The 20,949-nt window shown below is 38.3% G+C and overlaps 1 protein-coding gene across 1 annotated transcript in view; it reads right to left on the reverse strand.

Moving 5' to 3' along the window:
- Positions 1-310: 310 nt before the first annotated feature.
- Positions 311-20,949, reverse strand: part of RNF157 (ring finger protein 157) — a 116,537-nt gene continuing 95,898 nt past the window's right edge. The window contains 14 exon segments of the mRNA XM_087887203.1: positions 311-485; positions 487-533; positions 1,155-1,253; positions 10,516-10,626; positions 12,632-12,680; positions 14,176-14,241; positions 14,737-14,921; positions 15,553-15,664; positions 16,550-16,655; positions 17,143-17,381; positions 19,406-19,518; positions 19,824-19,983; positions 20,246-20,317; positions 20,685-20,732. Coding sequence (XP_087743329.1) covers positions 453-485; positions 487-533; positions 1,155-1,253; positions 10,516-10,626; positions 12,632-12,680; positions 14,176-14,241; positions 14,737-14,921; positions 15,553-15,664; positions 16,550-16,655; positions 17,143-17,381; positions 19,406-19,518; positions 19,824-19,983; positions 20,246-20,317; positions 20,685-20,732 — 1,440 coding nt within the window. The 3' untranslated portion in view covers positions 311-452.

A 20,949-nucleotide genomic window follows, 5' to 3' on the forward strand; every position in this document is an offset into this window, starting at 1 on the left:
GGGAAATATGTTAACATGATAATTAACAAATGCGTAATGAAAGACATATTTAAAGGGTTTTTACCCATATAAACAGACTTCAACAACATGCGTGTAATTCAAGTGACATCACCATACAAATAATGCATTTAATATATCTGAAATAGCAAATTGCTATTTTATGCCAGTTCTTTTTGTTTTCCTCAGCCACACTTTCACATACAGTTAGTTCATTTCATTTTGCTCAAGGGGAGGGACATCTGTGTGAATTTTCACAGAGAAATTTCCCTGCTGAAAAGTTTCAATTAGAGCTAGCTACACTACTTATCTGTCCACTTGGAGAGAACTGCTAGACACTACTTATTTCTTTACCAAAGTACGGTTGGTTCTAGGCGTGTTAATTCCCCTGAAACAGCATTGCCTGTGTTACATCCCACAATTCAGCCCAGATCTTGAATAATCTATAACTGATATTAGATCTTTGGCATTAACCCCTTATATGTGGCTCAGAACTGAGCATGTTTGAAGGGTAACTAAAAGGCTACAGGATGAAACTGGAATAGATAAAAAGGCAGATCATTACGTTTCTTCTCAAGTCAGCAGGCATTAGGTGATATCAAATGCGTTTTATCACTCCAGGTGAAGACACGGTGCTCTTCAAATGCATAGGTTTGGAGGTGTGAATTTGTTTCCGCATACATTACGTTTTCACAATCACACATTCAGTATGTACATGCTAAGAACTAACAAATAACCTGGCATTAATTCATAGCTAGCAGAAGGAACCCAGTGTTATGACAATCCCCAAACAAGTGTTAGATTAAAAGCATAAAAGGAAACGATGATTACAAAGCAGATTGAGTTGGCAAGATAAAAATAGGAGGGAAGGGAGAGAAAATTTATGGAGGTACCAATCACCAAATCCATCTCAAGCTCATTCGAGCTCATTCATCCACCCTCTCCACAAGTTCATTTTAACACAAACCACCACCACAAACCATTGAGTTAGTGATTTTTTTGAATACTTAGTATTATGTATCTATTTAAAATAGGTGTTATATGATCTGCAGTACTTGATGATGTTTGTACCCACGGCTTTGCTGCTCTTCTTTATGTTATGTTTAGTATCATTTTTTTTTTTTTGTGGTATCGAGGACACAGAGGTCTCAACATACACTGCAAATCTTCAGCAAACTCCAGATCAGCATTATCAGAGAAGGGGTGTCTCAGCATTTGGCCGTGGTTCGGAGAGTTGTCAGCTGATGTTGAAAGATCTATGACAAAGAAAACAGTGGACAATATTGTGGATGTGAACTCAGCCAAGTTCAGAAATAGCATATCAGCATTCCAGAGGAGGCAATATCCATATTTGCACCTTAAATCTCAACAGGTATCAGGTCAATTACATTATTTAGTATTATCAGTAAGATTACTATCACTCTGTAAAATATTACATTGCTGATATAACTTGACTTAGGCTTTCCTAGGATTCTACATTCCCCTTCTTATGTTGGCATTTATTACAAAACATTCTATTAAATCAAATGCTTTTTAAAAGGCACATTTATATTTTGCTACCACTTGAAGTGTTGTCAGACCAACTGCTAATTTTCCATTTTAAAAAAGAAAGCTAAACAGCTTAACATGCTTTCGAGCCTTCTACTTGGTCATGTTTACCAAGACATATTGACAGATACACCAACATAAAATAGGAACTTTGCTATAGGTTATACGGGTTATTTAACTAATACTGAGTAGTCATTAGATGTGAAAGTGGAAGCTGCTATTATTCCAAAGAAGACAAAGTGCTTGCAAATATTCATGCCAAAATATCCTGTATGCAGTGTTTCTAAACAAAATAGGTGTGAAAGTATTTAGTCCCATTCTGGTTAAATCTCATTTGCTGCAGCCATTCCTAAGAGGTAGAACTTTGCTTCTGCTTTGGAGAAGAGGAATACTGTTGCAAATCCTTGATAGGACTCACTAACTTAGCCCTTTCCAATTTAGACTTCTCTAGATGGAATCACAACTTCTAGGATTTCCACCAAGGATTACCAGGATACTGGCTTGGAATGTGGGGAGCTGTATCTCTATCATATTGAGATGATACCGGTTGGGGAAAGCTGAGCTTGCTGAATAGCCCAACAATAAAAAGAGCACAGCAGCAACTGTATAGCTTTATACCAATTTACACAATAGCAGATAGACAATACTTGAGAATTTTATAATAAAACAGCCAACATTTTCTGCAAGAACATGAACCTGAGATACTTTAAGCACAAAAATGACTGCTGCTAACCTTGTGATAGCTATTTTGCTACTGACATAGTATATAAAAAATTGTTTACACGATTTGGTTTGACTAAAACCCAGGGTTACACACTGCAAGATATAAATTTGGCTCTTCACTGAATAGAAGAAGCAACTAAGGTTGTCTTCTGTGTGTGTTAGTTTATGTTTGAGGTGTTCAATTTTTATCCCCCAAAGCTATGTTCTTCATGTAATAATAAAGAGACACTTCTGCAAAAATGTTTTCGGTCTCACACACTTCAGAAAATACATTTATTGCAACATAAAAGTATGGCCATTACACTCAACCATGGATTTAAATTTTTGTTTTTTAATTTTGATCTCTGATGTACAGTACATAAACATTCTTTCAATTAAAGAATATACCTGGAAAATATACCTATACACCAGCAACACTACTTGTAAGAATTTTAAGTTATATGGATTTCTGGCAACTGATGCAATGCTTAATGACAAGGAAGACTGAGGATAAGGAGATGAATACCAACAAAGCCTTCTAAGGGAAAAAATGCTTAAAAGGAGTTGTCAAGAAGTGGTCAACCAAGTAGATACCGTATTACAGTCAAGTAATGTGCAACTATCAAATTCTGAAAATTAAAAACTAAATCACGCTACACTGAGGAGAGCCAGCTAAGAACACATAAAGAATGCAAAAAGTAACCTGGCCAAACCAAGTTTAGTCAATCTGATGTCTTCTATAATTCTTGCAGAAGTCCACTGCTTTTTCTGAGCTGCTTTATCCAGAGGTAAACAGTACCTAATCCTAAAAGTAATGTATAGCCATACTGCTACTTCTTCTTTGCCCATTCCTAATCTAGAATGTAAATAGACTGGATTTGTGACAAATCTCATCCATGTCTTATTTTTCCAAATTCAATTTTCTGTAATGCTGTTTTGTTGGGTAATTATTTTGTTTCATCCAGTAAATTATTGGTGCAAAAAGACTATTGTCTGATGGTACTTTCAATATTACTTTATGTTTTTTATGCTCCTGTGTGTTCTCACCATCACCAAAAAAAAAAACAAAACAGTGGGGGCAGGAGGAAGGCCTGCAGAATGCTTTTTTGACAGTCGGTGCTATATATTCCCAGTCTCAAAGTCTCCAGATTCCTATTTGCTTGCATGTTTTTTAGCCATCTCCCTTCCAATGTATTCTATCTGGGAAATTCTTGACATGGCCAGAAGAAAGTTCTTTAATGCACATTATGGGTTCATTCTAATGCTCCTTTAAACTTACCCATGTTTTAGATGAGTAAAAACATAATGACATAATCACCTTCCCTTTGGTCAATTTTGATTCCATTTTCCTCCTTCTCATTCCATGTGGCTGAACAATCCACCAGGCAGATCTTCTAAATGTCCCTTTTAACTTTGGGACAAACTGTAACAGTGAACGCTTTGATAATAAGTTTAGATTTTCATCTGCCATCTTACTTACATGGATATGTCTCTTTCTTCAGTCTGCATTTCTTTTTATTTGCAAAATGTGCAGCTTCCTGAGCCAGCTCTTTTGGGTAGGCAGCAGTAACTTCTCGGTAAAATAAAGTCAGGACTGTCCTGAAAAATGGTTTCCTTGCACAGCTGAGATGTCTTCTCCCAATCCTTTGGGTTTGGTGATGGCTTATTTCCCTTATACAGAAAAGTAATCTATCATAAGGATCTAAAGTAGACTGATATCTAAAGCAAGTGTGGTTTGAAAGTTAACATTCGACTGAGACCTTAACTAACTCTGTTCTACTGGCTTTTGGATCATGGCTATGAGCCCAAACAGCAGCGGTTCCTATATTCCTTTTCCTACATTCTTTACATCACTGAATACAATGAGGGTTCTCTAGGCATATTTCTATCCAAGTGATAAAAGGAACTGCTTGACCCGGGAGAGAAATGACTTTTTTTTTTTTCTTCAAAAGGCTGTGCCTGTGAAAAGAAGTCTTAAAAAGAGAAAGAACCCTATATTGCAGAATGAGAGTTGTAATGTTTTCCAGGTGTGAGCAACAAAGGACTTTATGTATCTCATACCTATTCCTCAATGTTTATGGGACAGGATTCCGGAGCTGCAGCTGTTCAGTAAAAAAGAAAGACCAAAAGCAAATGGTAAACCAGAGAAAAGACAGACCACACAAATGCACAGACATGCAATGGGATGGGGGGTCAAGAAGAGAGAGGGAAAGAGAATGAAACAACAAAAGCTTCCTGCATTACATTTATTGCCCCCCCCAAATAACTTTTAAAGAATGTTTGCACGATGACTCTGGGTGATAACATTCCAATTTGGGAATGTGCCAATCAATATAAATCCAATCTGCTTTACTGTCCATTTTTCAGAGCATATTTGTGTTCAGATTTTATTTTTAAAAAATACAGGAGGGGGATAAAAAAGGCCATTCCATTTACCCAAAGAGGGCAAGAGATTTAGCCCTATCTTTTTGAAAATGTATAACATTCAGATGGATTCTTGGTTTTTTTCTTTTTTTTCTACCAGCAAAAATGCCTCCTCCGTGTCTAGAGTGGCTGCTTCTCAGTACTTCCTTGAATGACCCTGTAGTCACACAGACACTTGGGTCAATCCAGGATGTGCTACAAAAAATAAGCAGCATCCACCTTCTTGTAAAAGGCTCTTCATGTATTTCAAAAAACCTGTTTTCAAAACAGGGGTGAAGGACCCTTGACCATTGTACCCATGGTATTCCTGCTAATATTGGAAGCACCAAATTCAAATTTGTTTCAGCAGAATTCATGCCTGGATTGTTTTGCCTTCCTAAACTTGAAGGTGGTAACTCCACGTGAAAGATTCCTACTTTAGTACTGTAGCCTGGTCTTTGCCAGTTCTTTATGTTACTAGAAAACATTGTGATCCATTCTGTAGCAAGAATTCACTGGAATGTATGGGATGTGTCATGAAGAAGTGGAGATAGTTATATAGAATGGGCCAGACTACTTTCTCTCTAGTTAAGGGCTAAGCTGAAAAATTGAAACACAGAAGCCATGGGTCCTAAACCTCTGCCTAACCTTCTCAGCATTTTTAATTAAATTATCCCATATTCAACAGAAATGTGCACACTATCCCACAGTAAAAGCACAAAACTGAAAACATTACCAAGGTTTAAAAAACTAACTTTTTTGCTTTTGTTACACACTTGTTTAAATTTATGCTATGAAGTAATGACTAGAATGTCTCTCTGTCATTACTGTAAAACACAGACTTGCTTCAGATACAAAAGAAAGTAATACACCTTAATAAGGTATCATGTGAAAAGGCTTTTGAACATGTTACATCTCAGAGATCAGTGCAAAATCCCACAAGGTTCATATACTTGTGGCTGGGAGATAATGACTCAGGAAAGCAAAGTTAATGCTTGAAATGACCACATAGTTAATTAGTACATGAATACAGCATTCATTCATCCTTGTTTAATTAAAACTGCTGGATTGGTAGCTACTTGTGGCACTAAAACATTTCACTTTCAATAAAAACCACTTTGCAAACTGCCATTAAGGATCCTCTTTGTGCTATTTTTTCATTCAGATATTCAAAGATGGGGAACCTGAGAATTAAATAGGTCTTGTAAACTTCACACATATATAGCAACTTCCACCCACTATCATATATGCTTATGTATTTTGTTCTATAACATGTACACCTGAGACAGAAGTGGTTCTTTTCTTCCCATGCATCTTCTTTCTAAGCGGGCCTTCCTATCTCCACCATTCTACTTGGAATGTGGATCAGCAGCACTTACCTTTATCTGCTCTTAAAAAAAAAGAGAAGAGGATCCAGAGACTAAAAGACCCATAAGCCAAGGCGTGAAGTTTACCCAGAAGATGTTAACTGGAATAGGAGTTCAAACTTCGGAGTGAAGAAAATGGAGTGTGAGGGAAACTCAAGGACAACTTCAGAACCTCTCCTTTGCCAACAGATCAGCCCAACCAACTTCAAACTCTACATGCTAAAGGGCTTAAAGCCACATGCATCTCTGCACAGCAGATCAGAAAGCCATTCTAAGTTCTGCTTGAGTGCACTTCTGTGACACTGAGGCAAGTCCATGTTGTTTCTCGAGCAGCTGTGAAGAAGCAGCATGGCTTTGCTCAAAGACTCAGAGTTAGTCAGCAGGCGGCAAGGTGGGGCAGAACATTTGGCTCCGTACACAAACAGTGAGGGGAAGGGATCAGCAGAAGAATCTTGCAAGCAGCAAAGCCACCCAAAGGTATGCAAGCCAGAAAAACTGAAGCCGCATCTTGTGGCAGCAGAGTTGTTATTAAATTTATTCCACAAGGTCCCAAGGTCCGAGCCTTCCTTTTTTTGAATCACCATAAATACTTCAGGTGATACTGCAGAAGGAATGTCTGAAGTGCCTACAGATACAGCCTGGACACTAGGAGAGATGGACATGATCCTTATCCGCTACAATTCCCAAGTTAAGGTCATATTTCAAGCTCTGACTAACTGTGCAAAGGAATAAGGAAATTCTATTGCATGTTCTTCAGAAAACTCCTGCAACCACTTCCTCATTTCTAGGGATCTCTGAGGAGAGAAGGGCTCCGTAGTATTTGATGGAAACATGCACCCAGTATATTCAGTTGGTCACGCACAAGGCAGAGAGCATGGAGAAAATGAATAAAAAGTTGATGCCAACCAGGTGATTTCTCCTAATACTCCCACTGTCTCAGAAAACACCCAGAGTGTCTTGTTTGGCATTTCTGATTATTGTCAGTGATCTTGTTTTGGGCTTTTGTTTGGGGGAGGGGGGGAGCCCTCAGTGTTAAGAATATTTATCAAAAATTGTAGATTGAAGTAATTAAATTACTTACAGATAGTCCTCGACTTACAAAGGTTCATTTAGTGACAGTTTGAAGTTACAAACAGCACTGAAAAAAGTAACTTTATGACCATTTTTCACACTTATAACCGTTGCAGTATCTCTGTGGTTTCATAATTTACATTCAAATGCTTGACAACAGGTTCATATTTATGACGGTTGCAGTGTCCCAGGATCATGTGACCATGTTTTGCGAACTTCTGACAAGCAAAGTCAATGGGGGAAACCGGATTCATTTAACAACCGTGTTACTAATTTAATAACTACAGTGATTCACTTAACAAATGTGGCAAGGAAAGTGGTAAAGTTGGACAAAACTCACTCAACAAATTTCTCATTTAGCAACATAAATTCTGGGCTCAATTGTGGTTGTAAATCGAGGACTACCTGCAATTAGATAAGGATTCTTCTTTAAATTTTGACAAAGATAGGATTTTCTAAAATGCTGTTTTGAAGGTTTGTTCATATTCAAGAATTCCCTTTTCCTCCAGTTGAAAGCACAATTGCTTCTTTTAATCAGTTTGCTCAAAACAAAGGGACAAGCTGTTGCTCTCCATCCTTATTTGTTCAATGTGATGGTTGGCAAGCTTGGCATGGATCCAAGTGCCATATTTTTTGTGAAACAGATTTATGAGCTTACTGATCACTGTTTTTCATCCCTTCTTTTGTAGACCATGGTTAAGTATTTCAAATTTTATTTCAGAGGAATTATCTAGTACGTCTAGTATATAGTTCTCATCTTGGGAAGTTAAAATTGAAAGTATCTAATCTGGTGATCTTATTGAATAAAAAGGAAAAGAAGCACAAAATAAGATGCACTTTTCCCTCTAGCTTCCAGATTTCTCTTGGCCTCTTCAAGACCTTTAGAAAACTGTAATAAGCATTTTTCCCCCATCTGTTTCCCAGCAAATTTGGTTCGGAGACAGTCTTTGAAAAGCCAAGTACTTTATTACTGATAATTAATAGCTGATATTAAGCTGTTCAACTATCTGTGCAACTCAAGCAGGATTACAACCATTTTAAAAGATTACAACAGGAAGGGTCATGAGTTCATATTAAATTGTATTTACCATGACATTTGGTTAGGAACAGTTCTGAACTTTTACGTGTGTGTGTGTGGGTGAAAGAGGGAGGGAGGGAGAGAAAGAGGGAGGGAAATAGAGGGGAGAGAAGGAGGGAGAGAGGCAGAGAGCTGGGGAGGAGGGAGAGAAAGAGGGAGGGAGAATGTGTGTGGTTCTGTATGCAGGTATGTAATTAATATATCTATACAGGTAATATTCCACAGAACATCTTTTTTTCATCTTGAAATTGAAATGACCTTGCATATGCCTCTGTTTAAATGATTCCTGCTCTAGCAGAAAGATGATATTGTTACTATTGTTGCAGGTCTCTTATCAGTGGGCACATATGTAGTTGGCACAGCAAAGCCTGGATTACCCACAAAGTTTCCCAAATGGAATAAATTAGGAAGAGAGACAAGATGACAATAGGAAAAGAGATTTAGCTTGCTTGTAGCTATGTAAGGAAATCAAGGCTGAAGAAAGCACTCCTTTCAACCACATTGAATTATTATACCAACCAAGAAAGAGGCAACCTTGAAACTTTGGGAAAGGTGAAATGAGCAAGGAATAGGTTGCCATGGTTTTTGAAATGATGGCAATTTTACTGACCTGATGGAAAGGGTCTGGTGCACTTCTATTTTAAAATTGTGAGGTACACACCAAAGAAAGTGTGGTATATTTATCTAACTGAAATCTAAAAAAGTTACAAATGCAAAATTGGGCAGTGTTAAAAATCAAAAATGCTTTAAAAAAAAAAAGAAAAAAAAATCTAAGCAGTCCTTGACAGTGGCATTGTTAACATATCAATTCAATCCACATTTCAGTTTCTTCCAGACCCATAAAAGGACAGTCAGTAAAGTTTATAACCATTCAACAACATAGAGAAAATGAAGGGATGGGAGCATGGGCTAAGGAAAAAGAAAAACTGGTACTGTGTTGGCACAGAGTGAACATGAACTTTCACACTGATGAAATCCAGTGGGGGAAAAAAGATTGATGAAAGAGGAAAGAGAAGAAACAAAACATACCCAGAATTAGTAACCAACTAAAGTTGGGGTTATGAGTTGGGGCTTCACCAAAGGATACAAAAGATGTCTCTGAGGAAATTATGCTCATGCCTGCTCATTATCTGTCATTATTGAACTTCCTATGTGTAAGGATAAAAAGAAATCTAAGGACATCTAGACAGACATAAAATAAGCCGGGGAGGTGGCAGTAATCAGTTCTTATTATGCTAGGAAATTAAGAATTGGTCATTTCATTGACTGAATGAATGAAATAGACACTATGAAATGGATTTCCCTTCCTTTCAGCTATAATTCCATAGCTGGCATGGTTATGGTCTGGGGATTACTGGAACTGAAATTGCTTCCAAAGGATCCCAGGATGGGAAAGCTGAACTAGATCTTCTAGAATAAGAACCCAAGAAGGTTCTACCCACTTTTCTACCCACTGGAACTATCTGCCTGCAGAAGACTTTGTCTTCTATTTCTATAGACCTTGATAGATGTTGCTTCTTATACTTTAACCTTTAGCCTTTAACTCTTGTTGGGAAGAATCTTGACTTTGATCAGGCTTGGGCTCATATCTAACTATTCAACCTATTTCTTATAGCAAATGGGTGTAATCATCTTCAAACTACACACTTAAATTGCTTCCAAATTTGTGGCTTCCTTCCAAAGTACTCCAAAAACTGTAACTGTGTGAAAGTCCCAGGCAAACTGAGATTGGGTAGTTTATAGCCCAATCCAAAACCGGCTGTGCCGCTAGTATCACCCTTTTTATTTTCTTGAATTTAAATAAGTTTAAGAGAGAGGAATGATTGTGAAAAGAGTGAAGGGGGGGGGGAAGCAGGGCAAGGGGAAAAGAAATGTAGGAAGGCAAACAGCAGGAAGTAAAAAAGGATACCACCAATGATGCAATTTATGTTAAACACGGCTCCCACAGTCTGCAAAGATTATAGACTGAAGGCTTAAGATATTCTAAGCAGTTTCCTAGAAGGTACTGAAACTGCAATTATCAGCATTCATTGAAGAAAGCCACCTTAGAAATTTGCTTTATATTTAGGAAATTTGACCTTTATCTCTATGATCTAGGCGTGACATAGGCAGAGGTGGGCAGGGGAGGGAGACAAGAGAGAGCGGTTTTAAGTATCAGGAAGATGCCACACAAAATAGCATTCTCCTTCCTATCCACTTCTCTACACTGTTATGACTCTAATAGGTATATACTGTGATTAATGGCTGACAGCTCTCAGGTGGTGGCGGGATTTAAAGCAGAGGAGGGATATATAAGAAACTGTCCTCCCACCTCCCTTCAAAGTTCATGTTCAGCAGACAGCCACTCACCAGGTAAGCGGGCCTCAGTGCACACCTTATTGTCCAGAACTTTCACGCTTGCGTTGCCAATGTCATTGTTATTGTCACACTCCATACCTAGGTATGCGCCTGTCCTTTGGCCTGCAAAGGAGTTAATGCAGTTAGAGAGGGGGTGAGGCTTTGGTTTAATTCTGCTCCTCTTTAAGGTAGCAGAAAACATCACACACTTCAGAAATGAAGAAAACCTCAACAGTGGCCAAAAAGGTAGAGCAGCCTTCTCCAACCTGCTACCTCCAGGTCTGTTGAAATTTCAAATCCCCAAATTCCCAATTACAGTCTCCACTAGTTGGGAATTCTGAGGACTGAAATCTCTACATATCTGGAAGACCTCAGGTCAAGGGGGACTAAGGTAGAGAGTGGACAATAAGAGATGGGGATGCAGCGGCCAAAAGCTATTGTGGCTGGTTTCCTCCACCACCTCCATTTTCACTTCCTGTTTCAAGGCTATCCTTGCCAATATGGAAATATAAATGGCACATAGGGAGATATTTGATCTTGTATGTAAAGTATCAAATAAACCAGTCATAGCACCAGAGAAAGTTCAAGGAAAGCACCAATTTTGTGATTTAGGTTGTCTCTGGCTGGCATCTATGGAATATTCTGAGCAATCAAAACCCAGTAGAAACTTGATTTCGTTGTGACAAGATGGTAGAGCCAGATAGGATAGACCCTTCTCCAGGAAGGTTTGTTCAATGGGCTCTGAGAAATCACAGCATCGTCCCCAAAGCTATGGGTTTCATTATTCTGGGCAAGATGCCAGGAGAAAAATAAAACTCATGGTAAGGGTCTATTTTTGTACACCATTGTTGTTGCAAGGTTTGGACAAATTTTAAAAATAAAACCAAATCTATGCTTAAAAAATAAAAAGGGGAATTCCCATTTGTATACTGCCTGATAATATTCATCAATGTGAAGCATTTCTGACTTTGCTGACAATGAACAGTGATCTAATCAACCATAGAATTTATTTTAATATGATTTACCTTCATAAGAATTTAGATAACTAAATAACGAGTTTTTCTCGTTAATATTCAGATCTAATTTAGACTGCAGAATGAAACCAAAGCTGAAACATGTAGAGGGGATTGCCTCAAAAGGAAACACAAAATTATTTTTAAGAATATTAACAGCAACAATAACTTTCCCAACTTTTAAGTAGTCTCAAGAAAATCTGAGAATTTAGTCATTTAATTTCAAAAGAGCAAGCTGAGACTTTGTAACACTTCAGTTTGCTCCCTGGAAAAAGGGAAATGAGCTAAATGAGTGTCTTTCTCTCGTTAATGACACCAATTCATTGACTTTTGGCCCCTGATCTGACTGTATCTCTAAATTTTAACTATGGAATACATGAAATCATTCAATGTCAAGAGATCATAAATATATTAAAATATCAAACTCCTTGGTTTCCCAGGGGACGAACTGCCTTTTTATTTACTTTTTAATTGGGAATGTAGGGAATGAAAATTACATCCCACTGTGAAATAATAAATATTAAAATCAGTGATATGTTTCAGGATTACAGTTTTTCATTTTAATAGACTGTCTTGCCAGCCAGATACAATTTTTTTTTTTAACTCAAGTAGACATATAGTCAGAATTGCAGAACTCTGAGCATTATGTTCAGGAATCTGGAACTTGGTTCTCAAACTAATAAAAGTCCTGTCAACCAAAACAAAACAAAAATTTAGCTCCGATTCCTCTCCAAGTATTTTTTTTTCCAGCAATGAAATGTTGAATGGGGATATTATTCCAACCGTTGTAACTTTCAGACAATCGGGGTCAAAAATAATTTGCTGACCTATTGCCAGTTGTTTCTGCCCATTTTTCATGAAAATAAACAAGGAGAACTGGCAGAACTCTAAATTTTCCATGTTTTCAAATTTCTTCTACCTGCTCATTTAAGAAAGGCCTTTCGCTTCAAACTATAGCAATTCAGTTAGCAAACTGAGCTTGCCCCAATGCAATGTGGCTGAGCTATGCTCTTTCCTCATGAAAATGTGCCTCATCTTTTTTCTCTTTCCCTGGCTGTGCTAGATGTGAAAGAGAACCAACATGGGGCATGAAGCAATGCTGTATTCTGTGTTACCATCTTCCTGTGTGGGAGAGACATCCTCTTCTTCCATGACATCATTCCCCTGCCAAAAAAAAAAAAAAAAAGATAAGGTGTGAATATACAAATCAATGACTCATCATGTAGTAAGGATGATATTAATATTCCCACAGGAATATTACCTGTATAGATATATTAATTACATACCTGCATACAGAACCACACACAATCTCTCTTCCTCTCTCTTTCTCTCTCTCCTTCTCCCTCCTTCTCCCCCCTTTTTCTCTCCCTCCCTCCCCGACTCTCTCCCTCCCTCCCCTCTATTTCCCTCCCTCCCTCCCTCTCTCTCGTTCTCTCCCTCTCTCACACACACACACACATAAAAGTTCAGAACTGGGTAAATCCTAACCAAATGTCCTCCGAAGGTGATTGGGGAAGCTATAATCTGGCTAATCCTTTTGCAAGCGCTTGCTTTAAAAAGCATATAGAACTGACATTTTCTGAGTCAGATGTACAATTCCAAATTATAAAGTTTGGAATCACAGATCTGAATGCTGACCTGTAGATAGTCACTCTTTTTTTTTTTTTTTTTTTTGCACAAAGCACAAGGTAAATTTTTAGAAGTGCATTGCAGTAATTTAGACTAGGCCAAAAGGAACAGTTCAATTAAACACCCACATACAAGAAATTATTTTGCTTGTTTATATGAATAAAATATAAAAAGAATAAATAATGAAAAGAAAAGAAAATAAACAAGCTCAAAGAGCGGACTTGGTCTTTTTCTGCCATCAGTTTTCTATGCTTCTATAATAGACTCAGCTAACCATTTTAGCTACAGTAATCTAGTCTAAGTATATCGGTTTTCTCCAAACTAGCTTGTTTGGTTGCTTGCTTCCTAATTTATATACACAATTTATATGGCTGCCCATCCTACAACTCTGAGCAGCATATAAAAATTAAAAACAAAAAACTTACTTCAACAATCCAAATGACCAAGATGGTAAAAATCATTTCCCAGAACAATTACAAGTAACTAGCCAGCAGAATTCACAACTTCCCAGCCCAGTTCCCTGTTCCTCAGGGAACAGCCAAATCTTTAGTGCCTAACAAAAAGCTAGCAGGGGCCATCTGGATCTCTGGTGGGATACTATGTACTTTTTCCAAAGGAATTGAGATTACAACTTCCAGAATTTAAAATCAGTATGAATAATGTACTTGCTACCTGGGAAATCTCAGAATCATGGTCATAACATATTTGGAGAAATGAAATTGAGAATGCCTGAGTGAGAATTTCCTGCATCTTATTGTTCTGTGAATGACTCCCATTTCTTATATCAACTTTTCAATGCTTTAACCTGGAATACCATTAGACTTCTGGCTTCTAGTCCTAAGAATGATTCCTAGCTATCTAATCTACATTTTTGGACTTTACTGTTTTACTTTGCCCCATTGTTTCCATTTGCTTTGTGTTTTGCCTTGTAGGATGTTGTTGAAAAAGATTTTGCATACAAATAAAAACTATGGCTCAGAGACAGACCTCACTTTCCTTGTTAAACAAGCTTTCACATATAGAACTTTACCTCTGCATCTCGTTCCTCTGCTGAGATACTGACAAAATTTCCATCAGGAGACTCAACTGGGGTTGACTAAGAAAAGAGAAGAGAAAACTGAAAAATGTTGATGGGCAAGTATCCTATAAGGACAAAATACCATCTGCCAAATCACATCAGTAGTACTAACCCAAACATAACCAAACATGGTTTGTCTTTCTGAAATGCTAATTTACTTCTTTACTTCCTCCCTGAATGAAAAGGAGGCATTTGAAAAGATATGGAGAAGATTTGCCAGGAATCAGTTTCTGTTGTTCCCAGGACAATGTCATGGTGGCTACAGACACCTTTTTGGCAACTGTCTTGAATGTTAGATGTGTCCACTCAAGCTCCATTCAGAACATGTACTGGACTATTTAAAAAAATAAACAAACCACTATGTGGGGATTTCTTTTAAAAGTGACAAGCATTATATAAAGTAATTTGCCTGAATAAATTTGCTTGCATCAAATCAGGGGGTAATTTTTCATCCCTCTGTATTGCAGCTTCTGCTACTTGTCCCTTGATTGGTCTGGAGTTTGATCTACTTACATCTCCTTCTGAAGGTACCTCACTGACAACAGCAGGGGATGCAGCCATGTCTCCATCTTCTTCAGTGCCGGGGGCTACATAGGAACCTGACATGGAAGACATGGTATCTGTGCTGATTTCGGAGTGCTGACTTTGGGAGGAGGCCATAGACATGACTGACTGAGCCAGACTGCTACTAACAGGATCTAAGGGAAGAAGGGAGGTGGCAGACAAGGCAGAGTTAGAGAGAGATGTTAGAGGAGCCACCCTTGCGTCCGACCACTGCTATGGTAGTATTTGCATTTCACTATGTGCAATCTTGAGCATCATTTGCTGGAATGGTGGGGTGAACTTTAACAAAAAAACCACTCAGCTGAAGTATTTATGAGTGCCCAAGTTTCAGTGGTGGTTTTACTCTGAACAATTGCAATTCTTGTGCTGCTGGGCTCAGAATATAGTCAATAAGATCAAATATTATATCTAGCTTCTGCTGAATTGTCTCTGGACAGTTCATAAAAAAAGTTTGTCCAGCTCAAAACCTACAGATGAAGTGACCAGCAAACAAATGCAATAGCATAGCTTTTCATCATTTAATGAACATAATATCCTGGATTATGGGACATATAGGCAGCACATATGCAAAATCATTTATTTGGAACTAGGTTATAGAGTGGATGTGAGGCAGGTCCTTTAGCTGTTTCTGAAAATCTTGTCAAGAAAACTGCAAGGACTAGTAAGGCAGTCTCCAAAAATCAACACTGAGTCAAAGGCACAAAAATTCAACTTACATTAAACTGGAGGAAAGTAAAGGGATTAGAAACACCTTTTCTACTGTACCTTCTGGAGAAGAAATGGTAGAAGAAAGAGGTGTTCCTGTGCATGATGATGGATCTATTGCTCCTGAGGACGACAGGGTGATATTTTCGCTTTCAGGTGTCACACCACAATCCTGAAAAACAAGGAAACCATAATCTATAATGAAAAACTATTATGGAGTAACCATTAGAAACTGGATCCGACTCAGGCACTCAGTCTGACCACTATATTAGCTTATGTAAACTAAGACACCTTCATTATATATGTCTTTCTCTTCTAGAACTTGCCAGCCAACATGAGCATTACTGAGAATTCTGAAGGGCATAAAGGCTAGGGGAAACTGGTAGATTTCCCCAAGATAGCTTTAAATTAAGAAAGACGTGAGAATAAGAAGAAAATTTGGAAAAACTTCAGTCATTTTCCCAAACCAACTGAAGCACTGGAAGATGTAACCTTTTCAAGATCAGTCTTATAAAATGTTACACTCTAACCCAAATGCATTTCATTAGAGTTGACCAATTTTAAGAGGGGTGTTATGTGCTACCACCTGTGGGTACAGAGACTCTGGGTAACCAAAGTCCTATCAGTTTCAGATAGCAAATCTTCATTACCCCTAACCAACAAAGGTTTTACTCAGCATTTTTGTATCTGGCAAAGCAATTTTAACTGAGATGAGAGGAATTCCACAGCTTGTAAAGTTCAGTTCTCTTTCAAGGTAGATATTTGCAAGCACCTCTGATTCTCTTCCAAGTCTAAATTCACTAACATGCAAGTTTAACTCCTTTATATGCAAAGGGCAAAATCTTCCTTTTCCTAATGTGTCTTCTATACTAGGGGTCTCCAACCTTGGCAACTTTAAGACTGGTGGACTTCAACTGCCAGAATTCCTCAGCCAGCTTGCTGTCTTAAAGTTGCCAAGGTTGGGGACCCTTGTTCTATACTGTAGGCCTGCAGGAGGAAAAAAGTGAGCAGCAGTTAGGCTCAAGTAATATTAAAAAAGGAATTTTAAAACAATCACCTCTCCATGAGGACAGGGAGACTTCCTTTGGGAAATCCTGACTTCAGATTCACTACAAGCCTTATGCTCTTCTTCATGTAATACCGAGGAATTCTGTGAGATTGACCTGGTGAAAACACACAAACTAAATGTAACTCCTTTGTACAAAACACACAAATTAGAATGAGGGAATGGGGGTCTCCAAAAATGCTACAGAAGACTCCATTGACAGCTAGTTAGATACATTAAGAAATCTAGTGGTCGGCACAGGGTTCACAGAATAATAATTGCATCTATGACAATACTCAATGATGTTCATGGGTTTCTCACCATTTTTTAAATTATTACTTATTTTAAGAAAACCAAAATGCCTAGATATTCATGAGATCTATGTTCTCCAATGAGAACCTGGCCTTTTTTAAACTGCAATAATAATTAAATAATTGTCTGAGGGACACCAAGCAAAATCATATGAATCTGAATCTGAAAAGATTGTTGACCAAAGGATTGTATTAGAGACAATAGACTTAAGGAATAGGATATCGGCCATAAGGTGTTATTGCCTGCAGCTCATTTACTGTAGTACAAGAGGGAAATGACAAGAGGTCACTTACTTGGACAGGCTCTTCTTTAATTTATGTCCTTGACTGCCACAATCTGATAAGCGTTCAAGGGAAGGTAGTGTCTGGATGGGAGGCAAGTGGCTGTCACTGCCATATGTGGGTAGCATGCCTGACACATGGTTGTCCCCAAGCACACGGACTGGAAGGGCTGCTGGGGATGGAGTGAGAGGCCCATTAAGGGCTTCCAGCAAGGAGACCACCTCATAGCCAGGAGGGATGTTTTCTGAAGACTGGAGGAACAGAGAAGGGTATGAGAAAGAGAGGTTATTCTTAAGCAGCAGAAATTGTTCCAAGGAAGCTCAATACAGAACAGAAAGCTCTAACAACTCTCAAAGAGTACACAAAATAGAAAGAGAGACTAGGATCACTGATGGAAGAGGAGTGGCTCTGCCACTCTGGAACACAGTTCTCTTCAACACTGTGGAAATCAGATTGCTTTTAAAGGGAAGTTAAAGATCTTTATTCTGCATTACTGGGTTAGTACAGGCTTTAGTTTTTCCACCCTATAGGTGAGAGTTCTGTGTCAATATCTAGAATATGTACACACACACTTCTATCCCAAGAGTTTGTTTTAAGGTAGTGTTATTACTGGTTACTGGGGCTTGAGCTAGCTTTACTGAATTGATTTGCAATTATTATCTTTTTTGCTGGGTTTTTTTTTTAGGCTATGCTTTGGTCATGGCATGTAATAATGAATTAATAATTGCCTAGGTTAAACTCTTTATTCTAAGCCAGGGGTGTCAAACTCGCGTCGTCATGGCGGTGTCATATAACGTATTGGGACTTTTTCCCCCTTCGCTAAACTGGGTGGGGGCGGGGCCAGCATATGACACATCTGGCCCGCAGGCCATGAGTTTGACACCCCTGTTCTAAGCCAAGTAATTTGGATTTCTTAGCCTGAAATGTTTTAGCTGGTAGAAAAGATTATGATGATCTTATGACCTGAAAAAAGATAAACAGTCAGGAAGAAAAACATGTGCACACAAAGAACAGTCTTTCTGAACATAAATAAGACCTTTGTGGTCACACTCTTCTATACTTTTGCCATAAAAATAAAGACTTAGCTCACTCCTTCTGCAGAGAAATTCTTGACTCATATTTCTACAGATGATACATGCCACTTCTGTAGAATGGGAAGGAAAAATGTTCTATGAATTCTCCAAAAAGAATAATAAGATTATAATCTTTAATAAGATTAGGATAGAATTCTCTTTCTTAGCATCAAGTTTTCTAAGTGCACATTTGTTTAAAGACAAATCAGTAAAAAAGGAGGATCACTGAACAATATCATCTGCAGGCTGAAGTACTATAGTTCAAAATGCCTTACCGGCTTTTGAATATTGCAACTTAGTTATTGAGATATTCTGGTTCTCCCCTAAACTTGATACTCGATCTGTGCTTAAGTGTGGATGCACATTAAAATATGGCGCTAGCAACTGCCTTAATCATCTCATCTGCCAAGATGCCAGCAAGTTCTCTAGCTCCTGGGTTCCCGCTTCTGGTGCATCATGTTTACTTGCTTGATTCTGCTTGGGGAATGACTGTTATGTTCCCTGAGCAACCTGGAGGAAAGATGGTAATTTTTTCATGTTTATTTTTAGAAAATATATTTTGCCTTTTCACTGTTTTTAATAATCCCAAGGAGGATTTTTTTTTTTTTGGCTTCTTTCTTCTTTGGCACTTGTACAAGTTAAAATGTTTAAACAAACAATTTATTTCTTCTGTGGTTGTGAAAAAGACTATATCTCTGAAATTTACTATTACTCTCTCTCACACACGAAGTGTGTATTGTCTCTCACACTTTGGTATAATTAATTTGGTAAGTTAGTATAGTTGTGCAATTGGTTCTCGTTCTGCACAATGAAGGTATCTAAGTCTGTTCTTTTTTCACACTTTTACACATGCAATGGACATGGACTGGAAATACAGAAAAGTCCATTCAAATATGGTCCTTCTTCTCAAACACAAGCAGGTCACAATAAATACTGCTTGAATTGGTTCTTATTTGTCTTCAGAGTTTTTCAGTGGATTTAGGTAAAATCTAGGCTTGCCATTTCCAGCTCTAATTTCATTACAACTTCATTGTCAGTGGCATTTCTTCCTGGATTACTCCTTTACAGAAAAGGTGGGAGTGGGGGAGAAAAAGCCTCATGGTACTCAACTCCTCTCCCCCAAAAAATGAGCAGCCCAGAAGACCATCTCAGCCAAGATGGAATAAGACCAGCATCTGAATAATCAATCCACCCATACTCACTGAATGTTCCTCTGAATCTGATGTCTGGGATGCAATGATGGGGTTGAAGTTGGTGGGGGAGAGGGGTCCCATTTTTTTCCTCATGGCTCTGATCTGTAGCAAGGCCCGAAATGCTGTGAGGAAGAAATGGGAGAGGGACAGAGAAGGGAATAAAACACATTTCGAATTCTGCTAGAAATTTCTCTGAAAAACCAACCGAGGTAATAGGTGACTGTGACCACTAAAATACAAGTCAAATATGATCACAATTGGCTGCACTATCCTTTCTCTTCTGATGGTTGGTTGTTAAAAATTAAATAATCTTAGCCTATCTCAGGTGTAGGCAATTGTTCATTTCTCAAAGTGAGAGGATCAAACAAACATCTGATCTTCCAGAGAGGACCCAATCTCAAAATTAAAAAAAAAGATCAGGACTTACGTAATCTGCAGATGGGACAATTGTTAGCTTGATAGCGCAAGGTGTCAGCACAAGTGTTGCAGAGACAGAGATGGCGGCAAGGTAAAATCAAGGTGTCTCGGACATCGGAGAGGCAGACTACACACTCTGCACTATTGTCACTCACCTCATCCTCTGCCACCTGGATTAGAAAAGCTTGCTGGTATGCATGTCCTTACAAACATGTGTCCATAGTGAATTCAAGGGAGGGAGGGAGGGAGGAAGGAAGAAAGGAAGGAAGGAAGGTTTTTTTTTGTTTTTTTGTTTATTTATATGCCGCCCTTCTCCGGAGACTCAGGGTGGCTTACAATGCGTTAAGCATTTAACATGGAAACTTCCAGACAATCTGGTTGAGACTGTGTACAACATGTACATTATTCTCCACATTTAGCTCTAGTTCTCACCTTTGAATCCTGTGTGTTATATTTGTTTTCTATCCCATAAATTTCCTGAAGGAGATAGCTCACTCCATCCACCTAGAAAAAGCACCAACACTGAAATTACATGGGAAAGTAGGGGTCGAAAGGGGATATGAAACTCCAGAAAGAAAGACTGCAGAAACAATTTTCTTCTTTCTGTTTTACTTTTCCCAGTAAAAAACTGCATTATCTAACTTGAACAGGCACCTTTCCATAATAGGAGGAAAATGTTTACAGTGAATTGGTGACCACCTTTGTTTATATCCACTGGTTGGTTAAAAGCTCTTTGCAACCAGTACTGTTGGAAATGGGCTGGATGGCCATCAAATTCCTTGCCATTGCACAAGCAGCTTTCCCTAAAAAGTAACAGGAACTAGTACGTGCGGGAAAGCAGATAACCTGATCCCACCAGCCACACACTCACCACTTGTTTTTGTTTGAGGGGTTTCACACAAAAGCCGCCATCCGCATGCTGAGAGGAAGAAATACAAATGTTCAGGTGGACTTCAACGTCACAGTCCATCAAAAGAAATTCTAGAGGATAGGTGTGATGAAAGAGAACTCACTCCCTAAAACACAATTGTACTCAACAAAGAAAATGTCTCCTATTCATATCATGCCTGCCTTTTTCTTCAAAAATTTAACAATCACTCTCCTTTTAACTCAGACCATTTTTACTCACCCAGAAT

The sequence above is a fragment of the Pantherophis guttatus genome, chromosome 2 (assembly GCF_059756535.1).
Source record: "Pantherophis guttatus breed Tessera chromosome 2, ASM5975653v1, whole genome shotgun sequence".
In the NCBI taxonomy this organism is placed as follows: domain Eukaryota; kingdom Metazoa; phylum Chordata; class Lepidosauria; order Squamata; family Colubridae; genus Pantherophis; species Pantherophis guttatus.